The sequence below is a fragment of the Taudactylus pleione genome, unplaced genomic scaffold (genome assembly GCF_031769625.1).
Source record: "Taudactylus pleione unplaced genomic scaffold, aTauple2 ptg000067l, whole genome shotgun sequence".
NCBI lineage: Eukaryota > Metazoa > Chordata > Amphibia > Anura > Myobatrachidae > Taudactylus > Taudactylus pleione.
In genome coordinates this window covers 490,834-510,797 of record NW_028284469.1, presented here as the reverse complement: position 1 = coordinate 510,797, position 19,964 = coordinate 490,834, and the positions used below count along the sequence as shown (strand labels likewise).

The window sequence follows — 19,964 nt, the reverse complement described above, 5'->3', positions numbered from 1 at the left end:
CCGTTTCCAAGCACCTTCCCCTGTTACCACCCACAAACGGTACATAGTGTCAATCAAATTAGCAGCCCCTCGCTGTTTTACGAGCGCACAATTTCCGACCACAATGACTGGTTTGCGGCGCATGCGCATTACGTCCCATATGCATGCGCAGTTGTGCGAACATCGCTCAGAGCGAACGAGCGGACGCTTACGAGCGGCTCTGAATCAGGCCCTGAATCTAATAAATACAATGGATGTTTTTGCCACTGGTTTTCCTGTGTGTTTTCATGGTTTTCCTCTCATCAGAATGTCTGACACAGACTGAAGAAGAAAAAAAAAAACCCATTAAACTACATACAGTATATCCCATGTCAGCACTGGTTTGTTTTTGCATGTGATGTCGATGCTGAACGCAAGCAGCCGATGTTTTTCAGCCTGGCATGTGTCCGAGTCACACTGCGCCTGCGTCCCGATGGTTGTCGATGGGAGACGCAGAACAAATTTAGACGCAAGAACTGGGGATCTCATTTGGCGTTCCTAGGAGGTAATGGTGGTGGCTAAAAGATGCGGGCGTGTTGCGGTCAGCCACTGCATCTGAAGGTGCAGTTTCACTGACGCAGGCGGTTGTGTTCAGGTGAAGCCCTCCATAGGGATGGCTGGCACAATGTTTGATGGTGGGCGGCTGTTTGGATGCCATTGGCTGCAGTGCAACATTAGCATAAATACTCGGGACCTCATTCAGAGTCGGTCGTTGCGGCCGCACGGTCGTACGCCACCGATGTTCGCTAAACTGCGCATGCGTAAAATTCGCAATGCGCGTGCGCAAACTAGCTATTACGATCAGAAATTTCTCTCTCCTTCAACTTGGCCAGGTCGTTAGTTTGAGTGACAGGATGAGGCGTTTGTGGGTGGTAACAGGGGAAGGTGCTTGTGAACGGGGGAGTGGAGATCAGAACGCAGGCGTGCCTGACTATGCAAACGGCATTTTATGGGAGTGCATAATTAACAAAGTAGTGTCATGCAACACGTGACATGGGAGGTTTGTACACTGACATGATCGTAGTGCTTAAGAGAGGGTATGGTCAACCTTAAGCTCTACGAACAGCTCCGATGGTTCCCGATGGTCTCGATTAATCCTTATATGCCCGGAGATAACGTGTAATGGGAACTAGAAGGGGGCGTATTTTTAGTCTTACGGCCGCTTCCTCCCCTCGCTCGTCCAGCTAACTATCCCATCTTAACGACGCAAATTGCGAGCACTTCATTTGCATATCCGGCCCCTTTGACCTTACAACCGTGCAGCCGCAGCGACCGACTCTGAATGAGGTCCTCAGTTCCTCTGCGGCAAAAAGACGCAGTCTGCAGATGCCATAGCTCTGTGTGTGGTAGAAAAAGATAATGATCCCCTTTATTCCCAACTGCTGCAAAAACAGCCTGAAACTATCTACTTCTATTGTTAAAAAAGAGAGAAATAAAATAATGAAAATAAATATTAAATAAACACGTAAAAACTAGGGATGTGCGCCGACCCCCGTGTTTTGGATTTGGTTTTGGATCTGTATCTCCTTCAAGGTATTGGATCTGGATTTGGTTTTGCAAAACCACCCTCAAGTGTTTTGGTTTTGGATCTGGATTTTTTTAAATAAAAAATAGATAAAAAGTTTTAAAAACAGCTAAAATCATGTAATTAATGCAATCCAAAATCTGAAATTCGGATTTAAAATCCAAATTCTGAACCGCAAAAAAATCAGAACCACGACCTGGATTTACCCAGATCTCCTTAGGAGATAAGAACCGCGACTCAGATTTACCCGGATTCATGAAATTCGGGTGGATTCGGATTTCTGGAGAACCGAACCGTATATCTCTAGTAAAAAGCCAAATAGATATAAAAATTAAATCATTTAAAAAATGTTTTTCACATATGCCATCACACCCCCGCCTTCCAATTTTTTGTCACACACGTGCCCTCTGCACAGACGCTTTACCCCTCCCCCGCCCACCCTGCACAGCAGCGATAGCACAGGACCTCTACAAGAAAAAAAAATGTTTCTTATTAAAATAGTTTTTTTTTTCCTTAGCTAAATATAATTTCAAATATCTGCATTTTTGAATGTTTTGCATTTTTTATATATATATATATATATATATATATATATTTATTTTTTTTTCTGTTCATTGAAACTACAACTCTGTGCCCAAGTTATAGTATAACAAAAGGAAGTGTCACCCACTCTGATAACGCCCCTGGAATGCATCTATATAAAAGAAGATGTTTGGTTATTTATGGGACCTCTCACATCGCTTTGTCTGGTACGCCCCACTATCCCCATTGTGGCGTACCGGATGCTTTATTGATTTAATAACCCGCTCTTGTGCTGACTCCAAAATCAAGTGGAAATGATCTGGAGATAATTCATCACCAATCTGGATCAGGTTTTACAAGTCGCATCGCTTAACACATGTTTTAAAACGCTGCCAACATGCCCAATAGTGTCTGCAGACTTGGCACTCGTCTTGTCCATGAACACGATAATCAGAGTTATTACACAGATCAAAGATAATAAACTATTTGATCTTTGGCGTGATACGTATGTTAACATGGATAATGAATCACATGTGGATTGGGTAGCTGTATGTTTTAAGGGCAGGAGTGGAAGCTCACCCTTCATAATAAATAGCAGGCTTTGCATTTGTATGCAGTATCTGTCGCACTTTCAGGAGGAGCATCGGAACAACAGATGTTCATCAAAGACGCAAGATACCCAGTAATTTCCTGTGTTATCTTCCCATACGCTCTGCCTCTCCTAATGCAGGTAAATTAGAATGCAAAGGATATTGGTAACCTGTGAGCATGTGGAATATCGTACCCGACACGTCTGAAGATGAAATGGAAAACTCATACTTATTATTTCACAGATGTGGTATTCAGACTGTGATTCAGATTTCCATTAGTTCACCCCTGTGTCAGATTCCAATGTACACCATCTGTCCCCATGTTATACACGCACTTCAAAAAGCAGCCGTTCACATCGGAGCCCTACTTACACAGATTCAGACTGGAAAAGATGCACCAAGCCTTGGACAGTGATACAGCGGAGAGTGATAAAGTACCAACCAATCAGCTCCTAATTGTCATTTTTCAAACACAGCCTGCAAAGTGACAGTTAGGAGCTAATTTATTGGTACTTTATCTCCATTCCCTTATCTCTCTGCAAGGTGATGTACAAATGTCGCACACACCCATGGTCAGTTCTGTGGGCAATGCAGTTCTGCCACTACCAGTTATTTTAGATATGCGAATTAGATGCACATATTAGAACAAGCAGGTGGCTGTGGCTGAGTTGCACGGGACCAGGCCCGCAGAGAGGGGCTATTTGGCGCTACTGAAGTCACAGTAAAGAAAGACACATCATTAGCTTCATCATCAGTGTTGGGGACTCTGGGCCTGATTCAGACCCGGACGCTATTTGCGGCCGCTCGCTGGCTAAAAGGGGCCGGCTATTTAAATCATGTGCTCGCACTGCGTCGTGTAAAGCCGCCCACTAAGTAATAGCGAGCGGCCGCACTATGCTCTCGCACCTGTATAAAGACGCCCCTTTGCCACTCGCAAAACACACGTCATCTCCGGCAGTTGTAGGATTAATCAGGAATATCGAGATCCATCGGAGCTGCTCGCAGCGCTTGTGGTAGCCTTTTCCCACCACAACATTGCGAGCAATTCAGGGTAAAATACAACCCAGTCACGTGTGTAATGACGCTACTTTGCTAATTATGCACACCCATTAAACGCCGTTCTGACGGTTGGGCACGCCTGTGTCCGCACATCCACTCCTCCGTTCACAAGAACCTTCCTCTGTTACCACCCACAAACCGCAATGACTGGTTCGCGCACGTGCATTGCAACTCATACGCATGCGCAGATTGCGTAAAATCGCTCAATGCGAGCGAGCACAGCATAGCGTCCGGGTCTGAATCAGGCCCTCTGTGTATCATAATGTGAACTGGAGGATCTGTGTGGTACAATGTGAGCTGAGGGATCTGTGTGGTATAATGTGAGCTGAGGGATCTGTGTGGTATAATGTGAGCTGAGGGATCTGTGTGGTATAATGTGAGCTGAGGGATCTGTGTGGTATAATGTGAGCTGAGGGATCTGTGTGGTATAATGTGAGCTGAGGGATCTGTGTGGTATAATGTGAGCTGAGGGATCTGTGTGGTATAATGTGAGCTGAGGGATCTGTGTGGTATAATGTGAGCTGAAGGCATTACAGTGTGTTCAACACATATGCGGTGTAGGGACAATTTACAAATAATGGCCCTCATTCAGAGCCGCTCGTTAGCGGCAGTACGCTCGTTCCGAGCGATGTTTGCACATCTGCGCATGCGTACGCTTTTTAGTACGCATGCGCGAACCAGTCAGTGCGGCCGAAAATCGTTTGTACGCTATATAGCGAGTGCCTGCTATTTTGAGTGACAGAATGAGGCGTATGTGGGTGGTAACAGGGGAAGGTGCTTGAAAATGGGGAGTGGAGATCCGAACGCAGGCGTGCTTAAAGGTCAAAACGGGCGTTTTATGGGTGTGTATATTTAAAACAGCAGCGTCATTGATCACGTCACTGGGTTATTTTAGAGCCAGAACTGCTCGCAAATTTGTGGTAGCAAACACCAACCACAAGAATAGCGAGCAGTTCATACCCTTGTCGATGTACTCGATTAATCTAATAAATAGCGGACATGACGTAGGATGCGAGCGGCCAGGGGGCGTTTTTAACAAATAAACGAGCGTATGTTTTGCTCGTTCGTTCAGACTTAGAGGTGTGAACAGACTGCAATGTGCGTACGGATCATTTGAATAGCCACCCCTTGTTTTTAAACGAACGACCGCAAATAGCGAACGGCTCTGAATGAGGGCCAATGCTTTTTAACAACATTGCCAGTACAGTATATCATATCATTTTGACAATTTTATTGGTGGGACCACCACAAGTTAGATGCCCGGTGACCCCCTCAAACCTTCATGCTGAAATTGCCCCCAAAATAACCTTTGAAACTATTGCTGTTTCACAGGAATATTTGTCAATTGCATGGGCGTAATTACCATAGCTGCAAGGGGTCCGAGTATGGGGTCGGTAAGTATGAGCCTGACACTGAGTCGCACCCACTGCCAATGTTGGAGGCAGTGCAGCGATGTTTTTCTACTGCGCATGCATCTAAGTCGCACCATACACGTAATCGAGACACTTGTCGTTACAGTACGGTCTCTGTATTGTATGGGAAACGTATCGGGCATTCCTGGGAGGTGCCAGGGGGTGTGGCTATTCAGACGTACAGAGAGACTGCGCCTTACGGGAGTGTCATCGGTCACTGACAGCGGTTACCTACACAGCTTCATCTCTCACATTGGAGGCCATACTCAGATGGGCAGAGGGCTGGTGGAAGTTTTAATGGTGCGGCCGATAGTGGCATCTAAGGATGCCCCAAGTGATATTTGAGCGGCTTTTTCCAACCATAGCACAGGGACCATAGCGCATTCCTCCAGTCTCCGCGCCGTTCCCCTCATAATAAATGGCCACACTACAGTATATTAAAAAATGCGGCGAATGTCAGTTTCCATGGGGACTGGACACAAATCAACCTTAATAAATATACCCCTTAGACTAGTAATGCAGCAGGTTTTCTTCATACTTTAATTACCCCACTCCTTTGTTTTAGGGAGGGGGGTGCCAGACCCACATGGTTTCTAAATATCTTTTCAATCAAATAAATTCCATACTATATTCATGTTGGAAACACATTGAAATAGTTTCCAGGTTCACTTTGCTTCCTCCTACACGATATCACATGACAATCCCCAACAGGGGCGGGATGTACTAAAGGGAGAGTGCGGTAAAACACCCGTTTTTGAGGCTTTTACCGCATTTACATATGTACTAAGCCCCGTTCACCCTATTATCAGTGAGGAGGGTAACGCCAGAAAACCCTGACGTTACCTTATAGGAGCCTATGGGCTTCTTACCGCATCCGACGCTTCACCGCCGCCTCGCCACCCCGCAGTCGCCCAGCACTGGCCCTCATTCACCTGAGTGTCCTGGTCGCCAGCCCGCGCTCCTCCTGGGTCCTCCGCCCCCTCTGCTTAATCTTATTCCAGGTGCAGGGAGGAGGAGGAGCCCAGGTCACCAGCAGGAAGCTCCCAGGGCAGGAGGGGACGGGGTCCCACGGAGACCCCATCACCCGGCGTCGGCTGCTTAGCAAAGGGCAGCTCTTATCACAAAAGAGCTGTCCTTTGCGATACTAATCGCATATGTCAGTACATATGCGACTAGTAATTTCGCGGTGACTGGCGGGACCTTAGTACATCCCGCCCCAGGTCATACTGTATATACTGCACATTTGTAAAACTCCTGGGCAGTGAATACCTTTGTACAGTATCAAACCCAGACATTAAGGATACATGGTAGGAACTAAGTGCATCAAACATACAGGGGGTGCGATGTTTCAAAGGCGAAACTGCGGTAAACCCTCCGAAAATTTTAATTTTCTGAAGGATGCGTCATTTGCATATTATTGGGCAGCCGCTGTGGCATTAGTGTGTATCTCTGGATCGGGACCAATGTGTTTACTTCTCCACTGAACTATGGAATCAGATTTTTATTTTTCAAAGTGTAACGTAAATGAGTAAAGAGGTAACAATGTCAGTGTCTTACTTCTGTGCAATGAATCGTCTTTTCCCAGAGAGCCATAACCCAGCTCTGCTTCTGGAACATTCATTAAGCCATTGCGTCATCAGACAGGAAGCCAGCATTCTTATTGGCTGCATGTAACATGTGTAGCCTCTGGCCAGCATTACATGTCCCAGCATCCTCCATTACCAGCAACATTTTAACCCCACAAATGGTACAGAAAATACAGCTGCAACTACAGTGTGTCTGCAGGAGCAGATGTAACGCTGTTTCTCAGTGGTGGTGTGGTCCTGTAGATGGGTTTGGTTTTAAAGATCTACATTAAAAAGATAGATGTCTAGATAGACCCCAAATGGTAGACAGTCGTACTGTAGGTAGACAGGGACAAAAGGTCAACACACAAAAGATTGACATGGATGAAGATAGACAATTACAAAAAGTCGACAAGGTCAAAAGGTTGACTCAAAAATGGTTGACACATTTTTTTTTCGTACCCTAATCTTCACCCTAACCATCCCCTTGGTGCCTAATACAAACCCTCCCTCCAAGTGCCTAACCCTAACCATTGGACTAAGTGCCTAGCCCTAACCGTCCCTCCAAGTGCCTAACTCTAACCGGCCCTCCAAGTGCCTAACCCAAACCATTGGGGTAAGTGCCTAACCCTAACCATCCCCCCTACAGCCTTACCCTAACCCTCTGGAAAGTGCCTAACCCTAATCCTAAAAAACAAAACAAACAAAAATGCTTCAACCATTTTTGTGTTGATCCATTTCAATGTCGACCTTTTGGCCCTGTCAACCTTTTGTACCTGTCTATATTCATCCATGTTGATCGTTTTTGTGTCAACCTTTTGTACCTGTCGATATTTTGTCCTATTGACTGTCTACCATTTGCGGTCTATCTAGATATTGACGATCTTTTTATTGTAGATCTATTGACTGGAACCCCAACAGATTGTCAGCTTGCGAGCCGGGATCTCTTACCTCTTTGTCTTTTTTGCCCAGTTTAGTGTTATTAGCGCTGTATAATAAAATGTGATGAAATGAATAAATAATAGTGTGACGATACTTAGATAGACAAAAGAAGGAGCCCGTCGGGTGCACTCATATGACCAGTTCTGTGGGTGCTGTGCTTGCCCTTGAGCACCCTGAAATTGGTGCTGCACCCAGCCATGAGCTGGTGCACAGGAATGACACCGCAGGCTGCTTCCTATTGGCTGATGTAACAACAGCCATAGAAGAGCGAGTAAGTGATTTCCAGTGTAACTCCGGCCATGGCTGCTGTCATAGTAACTACTAGGAATCCGCCACAGCTGTTACCTCATTACAGCGCAGTTACGTGTTTCCTCTCAGTGTGACAGCAGCCAGACGAGGAGGAGCTGAGCCTGCAGGAGCGAGAGGACGACTCGAGTCCCAAGACCAATCAGAAAACCCACCAGGACCCATTTTATTACCCCACTTGTACAGTGACCTTAACGTAACAATGTCATAATTGTGTCTTTCTTGGAGTACTTCTGTTGGGAATTTGGACCTCATTCAGAGTCTCCCGCTAGATGCGATCGCTCGCCCCCAGCGTATGCAAATTTGTCAAAGTGACGCCACGGGAAGCGATCGCTCGCCAAGGCATAAGCAGGCCACCATGTCTTAGCGAGCAGCCAACGTGTGCCCAATCGCACAGGCAGAGCCGCCCACCACCACACTTCATCACCAGGAACTGTATTAAAACATTGGTACATCAAGGACCACCGGAAGACATCGCAGCGCTTGTGGTTGCCTTACCCTACCGCAAGCAATGCGAGGACTTCAGTGTAAAAAACAGGCATGTGACGTGCACTATGACGCTGCCTGTTAATTATGCACGCCTCTAAAATGGCGTTGAAACACTCAGGCACCTCTGCGTTCGCACCTCCACACCCCCCTTATTAGTGTCCTGCCCCTGTTACCACCCACAAACTCATTTCACTGGGCTGTCTTTGCTGGGCGAGCGAGTGGCCTGCGATCGCACAGAGTAGTGTTCGCGCATGCGCGTATGCAAACCATCGGGCCGCTTGCGAGCGCACAGCGCTAGCGAGAGTCTCTGAATGAGGTCCATTGTCATAAGAACTTACATATTCTGCTATCATCATCATCGTCACAATCATCAACACTTTGCTCCCTTGAGGCACCAAATACGCATACCGAGATTTACACCCACGTCTGGCTTTAATTCTAGTTTTCATTCTAGATAAAAGTTGCAATGCGATCAAAGAGCAATAGTCCATCTAGCAGCACTGCGTACTGGATACCGTATAGAGTATAGACGTAATAGAGTATAGACGTAATAGAGTATAGACGTAATAGAGTATAGACGTAATAGAGTATAGACGTAATAGAGTATAGACGTAAATTGTCCTGCTTTCTGCCTTTGAACTCTTCTAATATATTTGCTGTTAGGAAAGAACTTTGCTAACAATGGTTCAAGGTCCCAGAGGCCAAAATCCGAGACATCTCCCATAAATAATTGTAATGTTCAGGTCACCGGGGACCCCATGGTGAGGTCAGCTCGTCTATAGTGCCCTAAACCACACAAATGGTTGTAATATCCAAAGGCCCCTCCACGTCTGCGCTAAGTCTGATGTGTGCTGCAAAGCTCCAGCTCTGCCAGGAAGGAGTGAAGGGACTTAGGGGCCTTGGTGGAAAGTAATGAGATGACTCAGTTCAATGCATTGTGAATAATCACAGAAAATAAAATTAAATTGCCACTAGAGGTCTACCTAAACTTCCTCTACTCTAATGTGGGGTTTTTTATTTTTTTTATACAGGCTGAACATTTGCAAATCATTAGTTTTCCACATATGAGCTGAATTAATATAAAACATTACATTTAACTCACTGCGCTCTGCAGCTCAACAGAACGTATGAAAAAAGACATTTAAAGCCTGTATTATGTACTAAAAATTAGGTCACGGTTTATTTTATGGCAGGATGACTAACAGTCCCAGAATGGAGACAAAGTAAAATCTAAAGTCAAACCCATACACACATATTATGGCTGCTGAGTATAAAACTCAGTAAAGTGTTAGTATATTAAAACGTAAATTAAGGACATGTATAAATGAATATATTCCTGTCCTGTGTTGGCTACAGGTGATGAAATTAGTTTAGTGATCAGGAACATGCAATCAGTGACGTGGTCCATTTTGCTATCAAATATCCAATATCCATGGTCCTAACTCTCCAGCCAGCCAGGCTAATCACTGCATTGCTCTGCCAGCTCTTGTGGATTCCAGGCTACTGTACGTCACACATCCCCCCATTAGGTATCTCTGCTGTGAGCACATACATGAGACAATGGCAAACTGAGAACATCTTCCAAACACCCTAATACTGGTACAATATGTATAAAGCCACATACTGCAATAAAGCATTGAGTGCAAACTTTTGTTATATTGTCATCAAATGCAATTCAGGAGAGAGACATACATTATATATTATACACATTATAGGGGGGGTTCTAGAAATTCTCATGGTCTGATCGTTAGCATCATACTGTATGTGGGTGTCAGGGATGATGCCAAAATATCCGACCCCCACGGACCAGTGTTTCACCGACTTCCTGCTATTATTCCTTGTCTAACAAACAAATCTGTCAATTAAATGATGTAAATATGTAAATTAAGTGGACTGATTGTGCTAATGGTTTTCATATCCCAAATATTTGTATGCATTTAATGAATGCACATTGTGCTTTTTTTCTAATTAGAATCACGATAAAATATTGATTGTTCCCTTAAGATTGCTATTATTTAATATAGACTATGTGACACTATGTGAATTGTCTGTGAGTCAACCTGTTTGGGAGGTTCCCAAATCCCATCTAAGTGACTGATACATTTCATCAAGATATCAAGATGTATATCTGTCCAGCCAGTCATCTACACAGCCTTGTTATTGTACATTCATTAGTGAGCTAAAATGTGCTAAATGCACCAAGTGTGTAAACACACTCTCTGTGGAGTCAGTAAGTGTCCCAGCTCTATATCTGTGTTATGTTACACAGCAGCAGGAGAATCCCTGGGGGAGAACAAGGCTTCTGCGAACACTCAAATTCCACTGTCATTTTGCCTTAAAAAGTCTCTATATACACAATCAGACAGTGCAAAGAATAAAAACCAGGAGACGGCAAAAGTCCCATAAACTGAATGACAGGAAAGCAAAGACATTAACGAGAAGACTGTTGGATGTGAATTAGTAAGAGAAGAAATCAGAAATTAGTTGTAAAATAAGTTCTGAACAATGAACTAAAACTGCAGGATAAAAAGTATATGGAAAGTAATTTAAAAAAAGAGACAAGGGAATTCTTCTTCAACAAAGAAAAAGCCTGAAGACACAGTAAGGACTCCACCCTACTGTAGCTGGAGCTGGGAACTCCATAGAACTCTGCAGCTACAGGAGTAACCCTGTGCCCCACACATCCTTATTCATCAGTCCTTTCTCCCCTCTGCCAGGTGACTGGCAAAGTGCTGTGTCTGCTCACTATTGTGCACTATTGTGCACTTCTAGTGCTCCCATGAACAGCAACAAAACTACACAAAGTGTGAAACTCTTATAGAAGCCAAAGTCTGCTGCTGCAGAAAACAACACAACCAAAAAGCAACAAAAACTCTCCAAATTTGTCCCAATTTTCACTTAAATTCATATCACAAAAAAAACGTAAATGTTTGAGGGTTTTTCATTTTATTGCACTTACCGCCTTCTTCATATTGAGCCTGTGCAGCTAGAAATTGTCCTACAAAAAGTGTCAAAAGTATACAATTCCTCTTCTGTATTAAATTCATAATGTCTAATTATTAGACATGTGACTTTCCTTTTTTGTGGGGTGGGAAACAAAAAAAAAAAAGTTAGGCTCCTCTGAGCACCATTAAAGCCACCAGTAGATGTGTCTTTCCCCTCTGAGCTCCAAGACAAAGTCTGCAAACAAGACCTTTTTTGAAGTGTTGCAGCTTTAAATAGGAAGAATGCAGAATGCAAGCCTTTAGCTTTCCTGCCCCTTTCAGCCTGTGCAGGCTTATAGTCATCCAGCCCCTGCCAAGCGCAGTCTGATTAATGGTAAACAACCAATTCAAAACTACTTCTCTCTTCCTCCAACTTTTCTCTGTGGGTGCGTGGAAACGCTTCCTAGGACAGGAAAGTGGCCATAGCTACAAGTGCTAATTAAAGGATGTGACCCATGTATTATAATAATAACAGACTTTATTTTTCCTCTACTGCCCCAATGTGCAGTGCGCAGTTTCCAGCCTGGACTTTTTTAGGCAGCTTTGTTTTATCTATGACTTTACAATGACATAATTAAAGGGTCGGACCCTCTGGGTTTTACAGCGCGCAATTTAAAAAACTGTAGTGACAGTAGAAACAATGTCACTAAAAAAATAGTTTTTTGTTTTTCTGCATTTACCGCAGGGAAACACATTGGGGGAAACCTAAAGTGATTTCCAAATGCTAATAATAATACATAATAATAATAATAATAATAATAATAATAATAATAATAATAATTTTACCAGCAAGACAGTGAGAATGTGATTTAATACAATTAAAACTGTATAAACACTAATATATTATTAAAAGCAAACCCATTTTTCTTTAATCAGAACTATATAAAACAGAAGCATCACAGCGGTAAATGCTATTTTAGGCCCTTTTGCACCATCTTTATCTCCATATTTGCACAATCTCCATTAATCTGAGCGCAAAGATTATGTTGTTCTTCTCAGAAAACTGTATTTAGAAATTAGATTTGTTGTCGTTTTAACAACATACAGTAGAAAAGAGAATAAAGTTTTGAGGTATTTTATCGTGTATTTCAGAATTTGGAATAAGAGTATGTGGAACTAAGGACTCAACTAGCATTATCAATGTATATTGCTATTGTATAGTGCTATTTGGAGCCACTGGATGTTGCCACTGTATATATGTGCCTGGGTTACACCAGGAGAGAATAGCAGTGTGTGTGCCTGGGTTACACCAGGAGAGAACAGTAGTATATGCGCCTGAGTTACACCAGGAGAGAACAGTAGTATATGTGCCTGGGTTACACCAGGAGAGAACAGTAGTATATGCGCCTGGGTTACACCAGGAGAGAACAGTAGTATATGTGCCTGGGTTACACCAGGAGAGAACAGTAGTATATGTGCCTGGGTTACACCAGGAGAGAACAGTAGTATATGTGCCTGGGTTACACCAGGAGAGAACAGTAGTATATGTGCCTGGGTTACACCAGGAGAGAACAGTAGTATATGTGCCTGGGTTACACCAGGAGAGAACAGTAGTATATGCGCCTGAGTTACACCAGGAGAGAACAGCAGTGTGTGTGCCTGGGTTACACCAGGAGAGAACAGTAGTATATGTGCCTGGGTTACACCAGGAGAGAACAGTAGTATATGCGCCTGAGTTACACCAGGAGAGAACAGTAGTATATGTGCCTGGGTTACACCAGGAGAGAACAGTAGTATATGTGCCTGGGTTACACCAGGAGAGAACAGTAGTATATGCGCCTGGGTTACACCAGGAGAGAACAGTAGTATATGTGCCTGGGTTACACCAGGAGAGAACAGTAGTATATGTGCCTGGGTTACACCAGGAGAGAACAGTAGTATATGTGCCTGGGTTACACCAGGAGAGAGCAGTAGTATATGTGCCTGGGGTACACCAGGAGAGAGCAGTAGTATATGTGCCTGGGTTACACCAGGAAAGAGCAGTAGTATATGTGCCTGGGTTACACCAGGAGGGAACAGTAGTATATGTGCCTGGCTTACACCAGGAGAGAACAGTAGTATATGTGCCTGGGTTACACCAGGAGAGAACAGTAGTATAAGTGCCTGGGTTACACCAGGAGAGAACAGTAGTATATGTGCCTGGGTTACACCAGGAGAGAGCAGTAGTATATGTGCCTGGGCAAGAGAGAGAAGTAGTATATGTGCCTGGGTTACACCAGGAGAGAACAGTAGTGTGTGTGCCTGGGTTACACCATGAGAGAACAGTAGTGTGTGTGCCTGGGTTACACCAGGAGAGAACAGTAGTATATGCGCCTGAGTTACACCAGGAGAGAACAGTAGTATATGCGCCTGAGTTACACCAGGAGAGAACAGTAGTGTATGTGCCTGGGTCACACCAGGAGAGAACAGTAGTATATGTGCCTGGGTTACAACAGGAGAGAACAGTAGTATATGTGCCTGAGTTACACCAGGAGAGAACAGTAGTATATGTGCCTGGGTTACACCAGGAGAGAACAGTAGTATATGCGCCTGGGTTACACCAGGAGAGAACAGTAGTATATGCACCTGGGTTACACCAGGAGAGAACAGTAGTGTATGTGCCTGGGTTACACAGGAGAGAACAGTAGTGTATGTGCCTGGGTTACACCAGGAGAGAACAGTAGTATATGTGCCTGAGTTACACCAGGAGAGAACAGTAGTATATGTGCCTGAGTTACACCAGGAGAGAACAGTAGTATATGTGCCTGGGTTACACCAGGAGAGAACAGAAGTATATGCGCCTGGGTTACACCAGGAGAGAACAGTAGTATATGCGCCTGGGTTACACCAGGAGAGAACAGTAGTATATGCGCCTGAGTTACACCAGGAGAGAACAGTAGTATATGCGCCTGAGTTACACCAGGAGAGAAAAGTGGTGTATGTGCCTGGGTCACACCAGGAGAGAACAGTAGTATATGTTCCTGGGTTACAACAGGAGAGAACAGTAGTGTATGTGCCTGGGTTACACCAGGAGAGAACAGTAGTATATGCGCCTGGGTTACACCAGGAGAGAACAGTAGTATATGCATCTGAGTTACACCAGGAGAGAACAGTAGTATATGCGCCTGAGTTACACCAGGAGAGAACAGTAGTGTATGTGCCTGGGTCACACCAGGAGAGAACAGTAGTATATGTGCCTGGGTTACAACAGGAGAGAACAGCAGTGTATGTGCCTGGGTTACACCAGGAGAGAACAGCAGTATATGCGCCTGGGTTACACCAGGAGAGAACAGTAGTATATGCACCTGGGTTACACCAGGAGAGAACAGTAGTATATGCGCTTTGGTTACACCAGGAGAGAACAGTAGTATATGTACCTGAGTTACAGCAGGAGAGAGCAGTAGTATATGTGCCTGGGTTACACCAGGAGAGAACAGTAGTATATGTACCTGAGTTACACCAGGAGAGAGCAGTAGTATATGCGCCTGGGTTACACCAGGAGAGAACAGTAGTATATGCGCCTGGGTTACACCAGGAGAGAGCAGTAGTATATGCGCTTGGGTTACACCAGGAGAGAACAGTAGTATATGCGCCTGGGTTACACCAGGAGAGAACAGTAGTATATGCGCCTGGGTTACACCAGGAGAGAGCAGTAGTATATGCGCTTGGGTTACACCAGGAGAGAACAGTAGTATATGCGCCTGGGTTACACCAGGAGAGAGCAGTAGTATATGCGCCTGGGTTACACCAGGAGAGAACAGTAGTATATGCGCCTGGGTTACACCAGGAGAGAGCAGTAGTATATGTGCCTGGGTTACACCAGGAGAGAACAGTAGTATATGTGCCTGGGTTACACCAGGAGAGAGCAGTAGTATATGTGCCTGGGGTACACCAGGAGAGAGCAGTAGTATATGTGCCTGGGTTACACCAGGAAAGAGCAGTGGTATATGTGCCTGGGTTACACCAGGAGGGAACAGTAGTATATGTGCCTGGCTTACACCAGGAGAGAACAGTAGTATATGTGCCTGGGTTACACCAGGAGAGAACAGTAGTATAAGTGCCTGGGTTACACCAGGAGAGAACAGTAGTATATGTGCCTGGGTTACACCAGGAGAGAGCAGTAGTATATGTGCCTGGGCAAGAGAGAGAAGTAGTATATGTGCCTGGGTTACACCAGGAGAGAACAGAAGTGTATGTGTTTGGGTTACACCAAGAGAGAACAGTAGTGTGTGTGCCTGGGTAACACCATGAGAGAACAGTAGTGTGTGTGCCTGGGTTACACCAGGAGAGAACTGTAGTATATGCGCCGGAGTTACACCAGGAGAGAACAGTAGTATATGCGCCTGAGTTACACCAGGAGAGAACAGTAGTGTATGTGCCTGGGTCACACCAGGAGAGAACAGTAGTATATGTGCCTGGGTTACAACAGGAGACAACAGTAGTATATGTGCCTGAGTTACACCAGGAGAGAACAGTAGTATATGTGCCTGGGTTACACCAGGAGAGAACAGTAGTATATGCGCCTGGGTTACACCAGGAGAGAACAGTAGTATATGCGCCTGGGTTACACCAGGAGAGAACAGTAGTGTATGTGCCTGGGTTACACAGGAGAGAACAGTAGTGTATGTGCCTGGGTTACACCAGGAGAGAACAGTAGTATATGTGCCTGAGTTACACCAGGAGAGAACAGTAGTATATGTGCCTGAGTTACACCAGGAGAGAACAGTAGTATATGTGCCTGGGTTACACCAGGAGAGAACAGTAGTGTATGTGCCTGGGTTACACCAGGAGATAACAGCAGTATATGCGCCTGGGTTACACCAGGAGAGAACAGTAGTATATGCACCTGGGTTACACCAGGAGAGAACAGTAGTATATGCGCCTGGGTTACACCAGGAGAGAACAGTAGTATATGTACCTGAGTTACAGCAGGAGAGAGCAGTAGTATATGTGCCTGGGTTACACCAGGAGAGAACAGTAGTATATGTACCTGAGTTACACCAGGAGAGAGCAGTAGTATATGCTCCTGGGTTACACCAGGAGAGAACAGTAGTATATGCGCCTGGGTTACACCAGGAGAGAGCAGTAGTATATGCGCTTGGGTTACACCAGGAGAGAACAGTAGTATATGCGCCTGGGTTACACCAGGAGAGAACAGTAGTATATGCGCCTGGGTTACACCAGGAGAGAGCAGTAGTATATGCGCTTGGGTTACACCAGGAGAGAACAGTAGTATATGCGCCTGGGTTACACCAGGAGAGAGCAGTAGTATATGCGCCTGGGTTACACCAGGAGAGAACAGTAGTATATGCGCCTGGGTTACACCAGGAGAGAACAGTAGTATATGTGCCTGGGTTACACCAGGAGAGAGCAGTAGTATATGTGCCTGGCTTACACCAGGAGAGAACAGTAGTATATGTGCCTGGGTTACACCAGGAGAGAACAGTAGTATAAGTGCCTGGGTTACACCAGGAGAGAACAGTAGTATATGTGCCTGGGTTACACCAGGAGAGAGCAGTAGTATATGTGCCTGGGCAAGAGAGAGAAGTAGTATATGTGCTTGGGTTACACCAGGAGAGAACAGAAGTGTATGTGTTTGGGTTACACCAAGAGAGAAGTGTAGTGTATGTGCCTGGGTTACACCAGGAGAGAGTAGTAGTGTATGTGCCTGGGTTACACCAGGAGAGAGTAGTAGTGTATGTGCCGGGGTTACACCAGGAGAGAACAGTAGTGTGTGTGCCTGGGTAACACCATGAGAGAACAGTAGTGTGTGTGCCTGGGTTACACCAGGAGAGAACTGTAGTATATGCGCCGGAGTTACACCAGGAGAGAACAGTAGTATATGCGCCTGAGTTACACCAGGAGAGAACAGTAGTGTATGTGCCTGGGTCACACCAGGAGAGAACAGTAGTATATGTGCCTGGGTTACAACAGGAGAGAACAGTAGTATATGTGCCTGAGTTACACCAGGAGAGAACAGTAGTATATGTGCCTGGGTTACACCAGGAGAGAACAGTAGTATATGCGCCTGGGTTACACCAGGAGAGAACAGTAGTATATGCGCCTGGGTTACACCAGGAGAGAACAGTAGTGTATGTGCCTGGGTTACACAGGAGAGAACAGTAGTGTATGTGCCTGGGTTACACCAGGAGAGAACAGTAGTATATGTGCCTGAGTTACACCAGGAGAGAACAGTAGTATATGTGCCTGAGTTACACCAGGAGAGAACAGTAGTATATGCGCCTGGGTTACACCAGGAGAGAACAGTAGTATATGCGCCTGGGTTACACCAGGAGAGAACAGTAGTATATGCGCCTGGGTTACACCAGGAGAGAACAGTAGTATATGCGCCTGAGTTACACCAGGAGAGAACAGTAGTATATGTGCCTGAGTTACACCAGGAGAGAACAGTGGTGTATGTGCCTGGGTCACACCAGGAGAGAACAGTAGTATATGTGCCTGGGTTACAACAGGAGAGAACAGTAGTGTATGTGCCTGGGTTACACCAGGAGAGAACAGTAGTATATGCGCCTGGGTTACACCAGGAGAGAACAGTAGTATATGCATCTGAGTTACACCAGGAGAGAACAGTAGTATATGCGCCTGAGTTACACCAGGAGAGAACAGTAGTGTATGTGCCTGGGTCACACCAGGAGAGAACAGTAGTATATGTGCCTGGGTTACAACAGGAGAGAACAGCAGTGTATGTGCCTGGGTTACACCAGGAGAGAACAGCAGTATATGCGCCTGGGTTACACCAGGAGAGAACAGTAGTATATGCACCTGGGTTACACCAGGAGAGAACAGTAGTATATGCGCCTGGGTTACACCAAGAGAGAACAGTAGTATATGTACCTGAGTTACAGCAGGAGAGAGCAGTAGTATATGTGCCTGGGTTACACCAGGAGAGAACAGTAGTATATGTACCTGAGTTACACCAGGAGAGAGCAGTAGTATATGCGCCTGGGTTACACCAGGAGAGAACAGTAGTATATGCGCCTGGGTTACACCAGGAGAGAGCAGTAGTATATGCGCTTGGGTTACACCAGGAGAGAACAGTAGTATATGCGCCTGGGTTACACCAGGAGAGAACAGTAGTATATGCGCCTGGGTTACACCAGGAGAGAGCAGTAGTATATGCGCTTGGGTTACACCAGGAGAGAACAGTAGTATATGCGCCTGGGTTACACCAGGAGAGAGCAGTAGTATATGCGCCTGGGTTACACCAGGAGAGAACAGTAGTATATGCGCCTGGGTTACACCAGGAGAGAGCAGTAGTATATGTGCCTGGGTTACACCAGGAGAGAACAGTAGTATATGTGCCTGGGTTACAGCAGGAGAGAGCAGTAGTATATGTGCCTGGGGTACACCAGGAGAGAGCAGTAGTATATGTGCCTGGGTTACACCAGGAAAGAGCAGTGGTATATGTGCCTGGGTTACACCAGGAGGGAACAGTAGTATATGTGCCTGGCTTACACCAGGAGAGAACAGTAGTATATGTGCCTGGGTTACACCAGGAGAGAACAGTAGTATAAGTGCCTGGGTTACACCAGGAGAGAACTGTAGTATATGTGCCTGGGTTACACCAGGAGAGAGCAGTAGTATATGTGCCTGGGCAAGAGAGAGAAGTAGTATATGTGCCTGGGTTACACCAGGAGAGAACAGAAGTGTATGTGTTTGGGTTACACCAAGAGAGAAGTGTAGTGTATGTGCCTGGGTTACACCAGGAGAGAGTAGTAGTGTATGTGCCTGGGTTACACCAGGAGAGAGTAGTAGTGTATGTGCCGGGGTTACACCAGGAGAGAACAGTAGTGTGTGTGCCTGGGTAACACCATGAGAGAACAGTAGTGTGTGTGCCTGGGTTACACCAGGAGAGAACTGTAGTATATGCGCCGGAGTTACACCAGGAGAGAACAGTAGTATATGCGCCTGAGTTACACCAGGAGAGAACAGGAGTGTATGTGCCTGGGTTACACCAGGAGAGAACAGTAGTATATGTGCCTGGGCTATACCAGGAGAAAACAGTAGCATATGTGCCTGGGTCACACCAGGAGAGAACAGTAGTATATGTGCCTGGGTTACAACAGGAGAGAACAGTAGTGTATGTGCCTGGGTTACACCAGGAGAGAACAGTAGTATATGCGCCTGGGTTACACCAGGAGAGAACAGTAGTATATGCGCCTGGGTTACACCAGGAGAGAACAGTAGTATATGCGCCTGGGTTACACCAGGAGAGAACAGTAGTATATGTACCTGAGTTACAGCAGGAGAGAACAGTAGTATATGTGCCTGGCTTTTACCAGGAGAGAGCAGTAGTATATGCGCTTGGGTTACACCAGGAGAGAACAGTAGTATATGCGCCTGGGTTACACCAGGAGAGAACAGTAGTGTATGCGGCTGGGATACGCCAGGAGAGAACATTAGTGTATGCGCCTGGGTTACGCCAGGAGAGAACAGTAGTGTATGCGCCTGGGTTACACAGGAGAGAGCAGTAGTGTATGTGCCTGGGTTACACCAGGAGAGAGCATTAGTATATGTGCCTGGGTTACACCAGGAGAGAACAGTAGTATCAG

The 19,964-nt window shown here is 45.6% G+C and overlaps 1 protein-coding gene across 1 annotated transcript in view; it reads right to left on the bottom strand.

The window, feature by feature from the left end:
* COL5A2 (collagen type V alpha 2 chain) overlaps positions 1-11,641 on the bottom strand; it is a 210,555-nt gene extending 198,914 nt beyond the window's left edge. The window contains exon 1 of the mRNA XM_088466944.1: positions 11,388-11,641. Coding sequence (XP_088323070.1) covers positions 11,388-11,475 — 88 coding nt within the window. The 5' untranslated portion in view covers positions 11,476-11,641. The remainder of the gene's footprint in view (positions 1-11,387) is intronic.
* Between the last annotated feature and the right edge of the window lie 8,323 nt (positions 11,642-19,964).